The 11,977-nt window shown below is 34.5% G+C and overlaps 1 protein-coding gene across 2 annotated transcripts; it reads right to left on the reverse strand.

Moving 5' to 3' along the window:
* Nucleotides 1-1,732: 1,732 nt before the first annotated feature.
* Nucleotides 1,733-9,513, reverse strand: LOC127421469 (C-type lectin domain family 4 member E-like). 2 transcript variants are annotated; one of them, XM_051664531.1, is made up of 6 exons: nucleotides 9,309-9,513; nucleotides 5,631-5,732; nucleotides 4,797-4,982; nucleotides 4,326-4,513; nucleotides 3,417-3,532; nucleotides 1,733-2,308 (listed from the first exon to the last, which is right to left on the reverse strand). In XM_051664531.1, the coding sequence occupies exons 1-6, from the start codon at nucleotides 9,403-9,405 to the stop codon at nucleotides 2,146-2,148; spliced, it is 852 nt and encodes a 283-aa protein (XP_051520491.1). In that variant the 5' UTR covers nucleotides 9,406-9,513; the 3' UTR covers nucleotides 1,733-2,145. The 2 variants fall into 2 exon arrangements, with proteins under 2 accessions (XP_051520491.1, XP_051520492.1); XM_051664532.1 differs by having other exon boundaries at nucleotides 5,631-5,727; nucleotides 9,309-9,511.
* Nucleotides 9,514-11,977: the final 2,464 nt, after the last annotated feature.

Raw genomic sequence — 11,977 nt, forward strand, 5'->3', positions numbered from 1 at the left:
TGCTTCCTTGAAATCCCAACAAAGGTTTGCAATGGGATTTTAATGATGGACTGAAAGGGCCATTTAAGGACATTCCACGACCTATCCCTGAACCAGATTTTGGACAACTTGGATGTATCCTTGGTGTTATTTTCTTGCTGGAAAGTCCAGTGATCACCGAGCTTCAATTTACACACTGAAGGCATCAAAGTTTTCATGCCAAAATGGCCTGATACCTGAAAGAATCCATGGTGTCAGTCACATAGTCAGGATAGCTGTTTCCTGCAGCCACAAAACACCCCCATAACAGGACTGACCCACCTCCATGCTTGACTGTGGGGATGGTGTCGTTCATGTCATCACCTTGTCATCTTACTCCAGACGTACTGCTGACCCATGGGTCTGAAACTCATTTTCAGTTTAGTGTCATACGTCTATAAAACCTTCTTCCAGGACTCCACAGGTCTTTCCTAATTACTTCTTGAAAATCAGTCAACATTTCTCTTGGTGAAGTTTTGCTTTCTTCTACACCCCAAGAAGGTTGCTGTTGAATGGTGCTGAATGGTGCTGCCAGCTTTGTCTACTGGAAATTGAAGTGCCTTGGAAATGTACTTTTAGCCATGGCCTTTCTTGTGTAATGAAATAATCTCCTCTATTAGCTTTTGAGACATCTTATTTTTAATTGCATTTTTTGCATAGAAATACATTTTGCTTACAACACTAAACTTAAATTTTAAAACTTAAATAAGTGCCATTGCAGATTGATGACTTAATTTTGTTTTAAAACAATTACTTGTGTAGCCTCACATATTTAAGAAACAGCCACATGCAATAGGGGTTGAATAAATATGACATGGCTGTATTTAAAAAAAAATCCTGCTATTTAGAAATATTAGGTTATATATTCACACTATGACTTTGAATGTGTCACTCAACTGATATAGAGATAAAGTTAAAAAATTCTGGGTCATCAGAAAAGCTTACCTTTGTAGATCCATACTGTCTTGGCAATGGTTAGCTAATGGCTAGCGGCTACCGATTGGTTTCCATGACAGCAGGGCTGCCTGTTAATACTTCCTAACAGGCTGATTTAATGTCTGTGATTCAGTTAGCTAGTTGTGTGTATAAATTTGCCGAATTGCTTGCGTTTTTAGCGACGCATTCCTGTTTCGATCAGCTACTCTAGATGTAGAACACAGGCTAAATATAGAAAATTACTCAAATCAAAACTTTTCCATTTAACATCCTAGAACTTGCTTTTTATGGATTAAATTTTCATTTGGCCCTAAACTGAAAGAAAGAAAGAAAGTGTAAGTTTGACTGGCCCAATCACACCTGCTGATCATATCACTTTGTTCAAAACATTGACTCACTACCGTCCTCTTGTGAGTGAAAGACGATTTTCCGTTCAGACGCCTGCCTGCAAGGACAAATGTTTCTAGCTAACATTTTTATTTTCATTTATAGTTACTATTATATTATTTTAAACATTATTTTCACTGACAATAGATATACTTGTTTACACTAAAAATATAAAAATAAAGATTTACACGTTTCAAAACTCCAAACTGAAACGAGTAATCTTTAATAAAATAGATATTTTAAATATTATTAATTTTAATTTTGTTTAACATTACACAATTCAATTATAATGCAATTTGAAATGCATAAATCTTAAAAACAGGCTGAAATCTTTTGTGTGTGTGTGTGTGTGTAAGAAGAGAAGACAGGCAACTATATATATATATATATATATATATATATATATATATATATTTTACACAAAAACCTGTTATTATATGCAAACAGAGCAATAGATTTAAATCAACAAGATCAGTTAGTCAGGTTATTTATAATTACAAACTGATTTTAGCAGTTAAAGAATTGTCTGAACAGAAAAAAACAAATGCAGAATTGTTTACACATTACAACTAGTGTGCAAAGCATGGTTACATTAAATGATACTGAAATGCATATATTGCCATTTGATTTAAAGAAACAGCTACTTTATTTGACCCACGACTGCAGCTACTTTATCAGTCAGTTGTATTTTATTTAATTTTTTACTTATACATTTTTTAAAAGTTTAAAAACCCTGAGACCAGTCATATAGCCTATACACACCCATGAAAGTGAGTTGATGATGATGGTGAATGAAGATGATGATCAAGAGGAGCCAGTAACCTCCTTCTCACAGATCCAAGGCCACGGCATGAAGCAGGGTGCATCATACCAACTCTTTGTGGCCACGCGACTTAAAACCTCGGTTTTCACCATGTAGCCACAGTCTTCATCAATATGGTTGTTGGGCTCGCCTTCTTCCCAGAAACTATGGAGGATTAAGGAGGGTGTTTATAAAAGGTGTTATATGGGTTAATAATTTGAGCCAGATAGCCTGGTTACCTTAGGGGCCATTGACATGTAGATGTTGCATAGTTAAAAAAATAAAATAAATAAATAAAAGGCAAGGACAAATAAATGTAGTGCCAAAAAAATTAAATAAAAATGTGATTAATACACTTAGGTTAATGAAAATGTGGGCAGTGTGGAGAAGCAATAAGTCTGTATTATATTTCATTATAACTTGTTTCTCATTTTTTGAGCATCGTTTGATCTTGTAAAGGTAAAATGTAAGTTTTTAAATGGGACATAGACCACACTTTTGCAGCAGTTTTATTTTTTCCCTGCAAGTTTTTTTTTTTTTTTTCAGCAAAAATGGTTGCAATTCATTTTATGACAATTTTCCACCCTTTCTCTGACCCTTAGAATTAAACGGGCTGTTTTTGCTTCTGTACCTTTAAGACTTCTATATGTAAATATAATCAAAACAAGCAAGTACAATACCACAATAACCCCCCATGCCCTTGCCTTTGCCTGTAGACACAAATGTTTTGGTGTAAAATCAAAAAATTTGTTCAAATCAGTTGCACAATTAGGATTTTAGTTATAGCACCTCCTATCATCTGAAATTGATGAGATTTTGCATGTGACCTCAGAATATTCATGTGTACTACGTTTTGTTAGGTTAGAATATTCCGCTCACAAGATACAGATCAATTAGTCATAATGGGCTACACCCAAAAGCATAGTAACTAGTGTATCAAAATTCTTTTAATTTTATTTTTTCAATATATTTCAATTGAATGTTATATTATGACTGTACATATATACACTATATGTATAATAAAAAATGAACTGTATGCAAGTTCTCTTTAAACCGGAACACAAATAGCAGAAAAAGACTGTTTCAAAATGGAAGACAGACAGGAAGATTGTGATGCAAAACAGAGACCATTTTTCCAAAAAATTTTATAAACTTCTTGTGAGATATGTGATGTCATTTGGAACTGAAGCATTCTGGAGAAGCTGTTGAGATCCAGACTTCTCTTTCTAGAGCCCTTAACTGTTAAAGCTCATTAAAACTTGTTTTCACTCACCCTCCAACCAGTTTGGTTCCATCCACCCAGTACCAGTCTCCTTCCGCTTTTTTATCACTTACACCAATCCAGTAAGCGTTCCAGTGGCCACGTGGCAGCAGGTTCCATATAAAGGACTTCATCAGGCCAAGAGGTCACATATGATTGGAAATGGTTGTTAAAGTTAATCAGTTAATAACACTTGGGTATCTGTTTTATTGGATTTCATGCATCAACTTAGATCCCTTCCTCTTTTGCATTGCAAGCCAACAGTTTCTGTTCTTTTTACCCAAATATAGATATGAAAATCATAATACTGTGAAATGAGGGCTATTTCAGGTCATCAGATGTAAAGCAAATATACAGCATCTGTAAACACACACTCATAATATAAATGCAAATTATAGGAATATTTTACTCTATTGTGAAACATTTGGTCACCCTCGTGTCTTTCAAAATCTGTGGGCTTGTTTTTCTTCTATGTACATTTCTGATAGCTTTGTGTGTAACAGATGGGAATTTAAGTCATTATTCACTAATAATCTTCCCATCTGCCAAAGTTAACGTCTAGACCCTATTCGCAGTCAGATTAAAAAATGGTGCGACAACATCATTGACACCAAAATGGTACTGGCTCTCTTGCATGTATAGTAACCAAATTTGTATTCTGGATTCAAACATGGGCTAGCATCAATGGATAGGAAGATTACCAGTGAATAATAACTTCATTTTCTGTCTGTTCCTCATGCAAAGCTATTGTATGGCTTTAGAAGTCATACAGACTACTTTTATTATGTTTTTATGTCCTGACAGATGTGATCACACTAAACTAACATTATATATAAAGAGCTGCATAAACTTTCTTCAAATAAAAAGGGGTGAACTATTCCTTTAAAAACAGTAAAACGCACAGCTCTTTCCCCGCTTTACCTGTTCCTCAGCAGTGTGGATGATGGCCAGATGTCCTCCTTTCTTTTTGCAGTAAGACTGACTCTCTAGCCAGCTCATGCTGTAGACAGAGATGAAGTAACAACTGCTCTTAAAGTGCTCCCAACCTGCAGGGCAGGAATTCTTTGCTGTCACTTGTGCTGGAGAGGTTCGTGGTGTAGGGATTGCCTCTGAAAAGACAGAGAGTGGTTGAAATTCATTTAATTTTGTTTCCCAAATCAGACTGAATTAAGCAAGCATTCAAGGGAATATTTATTTAGTTATGTATTTACTTTGTCTTTTTTTTTTGTTTGTTTCGTTATTGTTCTTATTTCTTGAAAACAATAAAACACAAATATGAAAAAAGACACATAAGAAACATTTTGATGTCATGGAAAGCAACACTCATATTTCTAGGACTGTAATATTCTTATTTGTTATTAACACAAATGCACACATTTGCACTTTACTAACCTAGCTCAGCAATTTTGAACCTCAGTTGTGACCTCTCTTCCTCCAGTTCTTTCTTCTCTTTCTTCAGCTTCTGCAATTCCGCAGTCATATCAGTTACATTAGCACAGGCCTTCTGCATTTGAGCTTCAGCAGAGCTGGAGGGGGAATCCTGACCAGCTGAATCTTGGGCAGCAAAACTTCCCTTACCTAAGATAGAAGGGAACACAAATTCACTGGTCAGTTCACTGCAAGCACATAAAGGCAGACTAAAAGTAATCCATATTATTCCAGTAGTTAAATCCATGTCTTCAGAAGTGATATGATAGGTGTGGGTGAGAAACAGATCAATATTTATTTCTCCTCCTTGCCCAGTAGGTGGCGATATGCACGAAGAATAAGAATCACAAAAAACAAAAGAACTCCTCTAAGGAGAGAAGAGAGTGCTTAGAAGGACTGGTGAAAGTGGACATTTCTAGTAAAAAAGGATTTAAGTATTTATCTTTTCTTACCCACACCTATAATATCGCATCAGAAGTTATGGATTCAAACACTGGAGTTTTATGGATGACTTTTATGCTGCCTTTGTGATTTTTGGAGCTTCAAAGTTCTGTCCACCATTCACTTCAGATCTGCAGAACTGTGGTATTCTTCTAAATGTCTTAATTTGTGTTCAACAGAACAAAGAAAGTCATACTCATCTGGGATGGCATGAGGGTGTGTAAATGATAAGAGAATTATTATTTTTGCTTGAACTAAAACGTAATGGCAAAATCTAGAGGTGAAAATTGGCTTATGGCAAACTGGTTGACAATCACATAACACAAGTGATATAAGTGAGAACAGAGAAGTACGCACTGTGAATACTTGTGGCCACCAGGATCATGAGTAAGATGAGGCAAATGGCAGCCAGGCATGCTGTTGCCACCTTGAAGGGTTCTTGGCAAAATGATCGCTGTCCTTTGTTTCGTGGGTTCACAAACAAGAAAGAAAGAAAGAAAGAAAACAAACAAAGAGAGAAACAAAGAAAGGGGCAGTTATTGTGGAGTTCAAGTTGCACAGTTTTGCAAATGCAACAAGTATCCTCATGACTGCGATTGGTATCTTACCTTAGGAGTACTGGTCCATTATAAAATTTTGTTTTTTATTTTAAATTTTTTTCCCCCATTCAACACTAGAAGTCGGAGCAATACTAGCCAGTTTTTCCAGTGATTTTCAGGTTTGAGCTTCATCAACATAATTGCTTGACAGGAGGAGGGAGAGGAAGTATGCATTAGCGCCTGTCAGCGGGAGGCCCTTAATCCCTTGACCACTGGGACTCCCTGCTGAGTTAATGGCTTCAACAACTGAAAAAGCACATCAGGCTTGCTTGAAATTTTTTTTTTCTGTTGCCAAGGCGGGCTATTGTGTTCACTTCAAGTGACCAATGAGCAGTGCATTTAAAGTCTACGCCTTCAGTGTGATTCATGCCATTAAGAAAACACAGTTTCACAATGAATAAGACACCATATGCCTTTGGGCATCATATATTATGTCACAGCTAACTAGTAATACCAATTGACATTTTAAAAACATGTCCACGCATGAAAGCCAGAACTTGAAACGACACTTAATGCTCAAGCAAGCCTAATTTTAACTGCAGCATGACTGTTTTGTGAAATGAATGTCTCCTGAACAGACAGTCTCCCGAACAGACAGTCTCCTGAACAGACATTCAGAAATCATAATTGTTCATATGAATCTACCAAGGAGGTCTATAATACCTGGAAAAATCTGTCTAATAATATTTGCAATTTAAATGTTGCTTGCAATAAATGTAGTTTCGTCAGGGTACACGGTTATGCTGCGTTCCATTCAAGTTGGATGTGGGATATTCCTACTTGATATCTCCGACCATAAATGCATTCCATTCCCCGATATTCGGAACTGCATGTATCTTAGCAACCCAACTGATAAACAATGCTGCAGCGCTAGCATTTGTGCTTCAGGTGTACGATTATCAAAAGAGATTATAATGTTTTATACACCTGTTTCTGCAGGCATTTGTTAAACAAGTTTAAATATCACGTAATGTGGAAACCAACTCATTTATCGATATTACTTAGTAAAGTGAATGTTTATCACTTACTTTGTACATCTCCCTGAGTGTCGACATGTTTGTGTGACATCATGCCCCTGCATCTCGGTGAAATCGGAGTTGAGAATTTCTGCACGAGCCTACAAGTTGTAATTCTGACTTCAAGATGCATTCCATTGCACTTTTCCTAGTAATAAGTTGTAAAATCTGACTTTCCGAGTTGAATGGAACGCAGCACTACTTTTCAAAACTTGATCCGACACTGAATGCTCAAACAGCTTAATTTACACTTAGAAAACTCCTGATGTTGCTATAACAATGCACAAAGCACTTACCAATTTACTTGAAATGAAAATCAGTCCCTCTTTCCTGTTTAATAAATTAAGCAATCACACGGTCATGCAGAACATTCTCGTGTTTTTAAATCCATAAGGATCTCTTTCTCAATGGTTATACCAGCAGTGATGATGATCTCGCGCTCTTCGCTTTCAAATTACGTCACTTAATGCATGATTGCGTCACTCAAGGCCAGCTAGAAGGCCTCGACCGGGACATATCCTAAAGATCACACCCACCAAGAACAAATAAATCAGTCTGATTGGCTGATGAATCTGACAATCTGACTTTAGTTGATCATTCATTTGCACTGTTGAGGGATTCTGTGGAAATTCTGAAGGCCTGACGGTGTGGAGCTCAAACTCACGCGCTGCTTCAGGCTTCGGGCATGTGATTTGTGAAACAGCTGTCACGCTTCGCTTGAAGCATCAAGGAATAAATTCTGACTGGATAAACTTTTCATTTTTCTCTATTTGTTTGTAGATTAATTAAGAGTGGAAAGCGATTAAAAGTACATAGACAAAAAGGTAATTGAGGTAATTATTTATTTGGCATGGTAGGCCAGCAGAGAAGGCTTTGCTGGCCCTGAGAAATCGCCACTGCCAATGAGCTTCTTCTTTTACTGAAGAACTGACAAGACATCAAGTTGATCAAAACGTTTTCATCGCACTCAGCTGCATATCATCACTTATGCTGATTGTAATCCATAGTGATTCTGTCACCAAGCGTTTTTCCAACTTAAAAACAATTGAAAAACAGCACAGACGGACACAAAAACGTATCTCAAGTGAGAACAAATAAAAAGCTTAAAATAAAACGACATATATAAAACTATATTTGCTAACTAATTGGATTTTGGAGCAAGTCAGTGCCAAGAAAATGCAGTTGTTGGGTCATTGACAAATAAGATTGTCTGTGGGGATAAAAATTTGAAATGTTTTAAAAATCTAGATTAAAACACACGTGTCAAGTTCATAGAAATGTAATCTTTGTATCCAGTTTGGTTTCATTAATTTTTTTAAACATTTATTGCATTTCCACAAAAAAATGTAGGCTATTTTAAAATGTCATGTTGTGTAACCATCAAGTAAAAAGTATTGAAATACATGAGAGTACCCAACTGTATCATATTTTTTTTTTTTACTTTTCAAAGAGGTTTTTCAAAGTTCATTTTATATATATGTATATCATGAATTTTTGAGTCAAGTGTATCAAAAAAATTCTTAGGGCCACGTGACCTGAACAAAATGCGCCTTTTCATAAAATGACAAAATATCAGATATTGTTTTAAAACTTCGCATTCAGTCCTCAGGGACTAAAGGGGTCTTCTCTGTTTTTTGTTTTTTTTTCTTTGTATATATATATATATATATATATATATATATATATATATATATATATATATATATATATATATATATATAATCGACATAAATTAACAATATTTTTTAAACATAATTGTTTAACTGCTTTAAAAAAAAACGATATTACTAAATATTCATAAATGTTATTCTGCGCATGTCAACGAATTTCAACTTTTTTATTAGACTTTGATTTTATTTACTGTCTCAAGATGGTTACACCACGTTACATTTTACACTTTAAGCCCCAGAAAAATATAAAAATGACTTTGAACTCAGAAATTGAAAACATGTTCATCACAGAAGAGATGTTATGTATTTTAAAATAATTAAATTAACCTGGCCAAAAAAAAAAAAAAAAAAGAAGAAGAAAAAAAGAAGAAGAAGAAGAAGAAGAAGAAGAAGGTCGCAGAATGATCACCCATCGAAACTTTTTTATGACTTCCAGAGAACCAAAAATAATTTTAACTCTCAAAGAACCAAATAATTTCATGAACGGACAAGTCATTAGCTTTCGATTGTACTAATGAGAAGTTTGTATAATTTCGTTTTGAGCTTTATAATTTCAGTGACAATTGGGTGACCGTGGAAAAACTTGACAGTCTCAGAAATGTTTTTTATTTGTATGTTTAATTCAACTAGACACATTTGCAATATACCAGAATACAACTGAGCCCAACCTTACAATGCATGAAGGAACCCACGCCTATATTACATACAAACGCAAATATTAGGTTCAACGTTAAGACATGTTTCTCATACCTGAATATCGTACCTCTGAACTATTGCAATCATCGTGGTCATTAGAGTCAGGGCCATCGAGGAGCTGTGTGTGCATTCCCTCTGTGCTCGTTGACATTGTACAAGTTTACACACTTGAATCACACAAACAAGCTTGAGATCATACAATCATGAAATAAACTAGAGAAGACACAGGCTACGTCTCTCTGCCCACTAGAGAGGTTGCTCAACAGGGTGTTTAAAAATTGGGTTGTACCCATATGTTGAACGCCGTGGATTGGTTGAGATTGCAGTTCTCTCCAGTTTATGATGGAGATCCAGATGTTTGCGCAGTCGGAGCATAAACACGACATGTGCACTTTTTATGAGCTATTACTGTTTTTTTTGGAAACGACTGGAAATGACTGTTATTAATATATATATAGGCTATATATGGCATAGGCTATCATAATATTCTCTGTTTTATTTGAGAATATAAAACAAAGCGCAATTTAACCACTAGATGGCAGCATCTACATGATCCAAACTTATGAAAGCCAATAACAGCAAAGCTGAGCTTAAACTTGTCATCTTATTAATAGTCAGTGCCACAGCAAATGTCATAGATCGATTTGTAATCAGATAAGAGGCAGGACCAAGCTTTGTCTCTGTCACAAACATAAAATAAACAAAGAAAAAAAGAAAAGACAATTGCACTCCAACGATCATTGTCCAAAGTAATGAAACAGCTTTGTTTTCTCATGGTTGCATGTGGCCAGAATTAAAATAATATAGGCAGAAATGTGAAGCTTATAACTTTATAAAAGCACTTCTGTTAATTATTCTGTTAAAAACTGTGTATTATTTCATCTGTAAAGTTTAATAGTTTAAACATAGTTTTTTTACAGTCTTTTTAAAGTTTATGGCGTTACATGGTCATGGCAACGAAGTTGTAAAATTGTAAAAACATTTATGCAGTTGTAATTGCTGTGCAAATGCATTTATGCCTTCTCTGAGCAGCATTAAATAGTCTGTCTAAATACACCTAAATGCCACTTCAAATGCAGCTTCTGTGCCACCTTTGCAGTGTAAAAATGGATATAGAGTGAGAACTACGAAAAGTCTTGATTAAAAAAGTTCATGAAAATAACAAAAATGATGTCATTAGTCAACTTCACCACTAGATAGTAGCATTTATATGATCATGGCCAGCCTTATGACAGCTTATGAGTCTATCTAATATAGCCTGCTGTCTGATTCATGGCCAAAGCCACAGCAATGTTATGGATCAATTTATTCTCAGAGTAAGAGGCACTGAAAAAATAGAAAATGGGCACTTCTACTGCATATTCAAGAATTAATGAATGTCTTTTTGTTGAAAGAATATCTTAAAATTTAGAATAATAATTAATTATAATTAATAATTATAATTTAATAATTTTATTTATTTACCACACATTATACATTTGCGCATATACAGTGAAATTCTTCTTTTTTTTCCCCACATATCCCAGCTAAGCTGGGGTCAGAGTGCAGGGTCAGCCATGATATGGCACCCCTGGAGCAGATAGGGTCAAGGGCCTTGCTCAAAGGGCCAACAGTGGCATCTTGGTAGTGCTGGGGCTTGAACCCCTGACCTTCTGATCAGTAACCCAGAGCCTTAACTGCTGAGCCACCACTGCCCCCCCCCAAAAAATTTGATTTGCCTAAAATTAATAGTTATGCAGCAATCCTAAATGTAATTGTAATTGTAATTGTAATGAATAATATAATATAATATAATATATAATTTTAATACAATTCATAATAGGCTATAATAATATTATTTATAATTTTAATTCAAATTCTGTTGGCATTTCAATGTCCTGAAAATAATATTATATATATATATATATATATATATATATATATATATATATATATATATATATATATATAGACAGTATACATATATATATATATATATATATATATATATATATATATATATATATATATATATATATGCATACATACATACATACATACATACATATATATATATATATATATATATATATATATATATATATATATATATATATATATATATATTTGTATACTGTCTGTATATATAACTTTAGTGCATTTAGAGACTTTAAGAGTGGTTTGGGATGAAAATAATACAACTTTGAGAGTTTTTGTTAAAAACGCAATGTCAAATATATATTTTAGACTGTATATACAGTACAGCTTATATAGATGCGATTCTGTTGCCTTTGACCCTGGCTGTTTGCAAAAATATCTTTGTTGTTCATCTATGTGTACTTTTCTAACAGATATGAATGATTGTGTTTAAGGTAGACCAAGTATATTTGGAACAGAGGGACAGTTGAAACACTGTAAATATTTCCCTTCTAATGCAAATTTGAACTTTCATTTTCAGTATGAATATTCAAATTAGCATCCTCTCTCTGTGTGGAAGATTTGAAGAACATAGTCCAAATTGATGAGAAATTATTAGAGAACATCAGTTTTGGGGGATTTTTTTCCCCTTACTCTTTCATTGTGAATAAATCATTATTTCTGAATGACCATGAAAGGAATTTTTTCTTGTTGGAATTATTGATTTGTCTACTTTCAATTAATGCATTTTGGGACATCCTAGGATGTAAAGTCATGGAGAAAATCAGGCAAACATGCAGTGTTACAACTGTACCCGTGCCATAGGA

The sequence above is a fragment of the Myxocyprinus asiaticus genome, chromosome 30, assembly GCF_019703515.2.
Source record: "Myxocyprinus asiaticus isolate MX2 ecotype Aquarium Trade chromosome 30, UBuf_Myxa_2, whole genome shotgun sequence".
In the NCBI taxonomy this organism is placed as follows: Eukaryota; Metazoa; Chordata; class Actinopteri; order Cypriniformes; family Catostomidae; genus Myxocyprinus; species Myxocyprinus asiaticus.

Bases quoted from the DNA above. Each gene is read 5' to 3' on its own strand.
- LOC127421469 (XM_051664531.1), bottom strand. From the start codon at position 9,405: ATGTCAACGAGCACAGAGGGAATGCACACACAGCTCCTCGATGGCCCT. The intron at 5,733-9,308 runs GTATGAGAAACA...CACGAAACAAAG, and splicing joins TTCAGAGGTACGATATTCAG to GACAGCGATCATTTTGCCAA. The intron at 4,514-4,796 runs GTTAGTAAAGTG...CTGTCTTTTCAG, and splicing joins GTTCAAAATTGCTGAGCTAG to AGGCAATCCCTACACCACGA.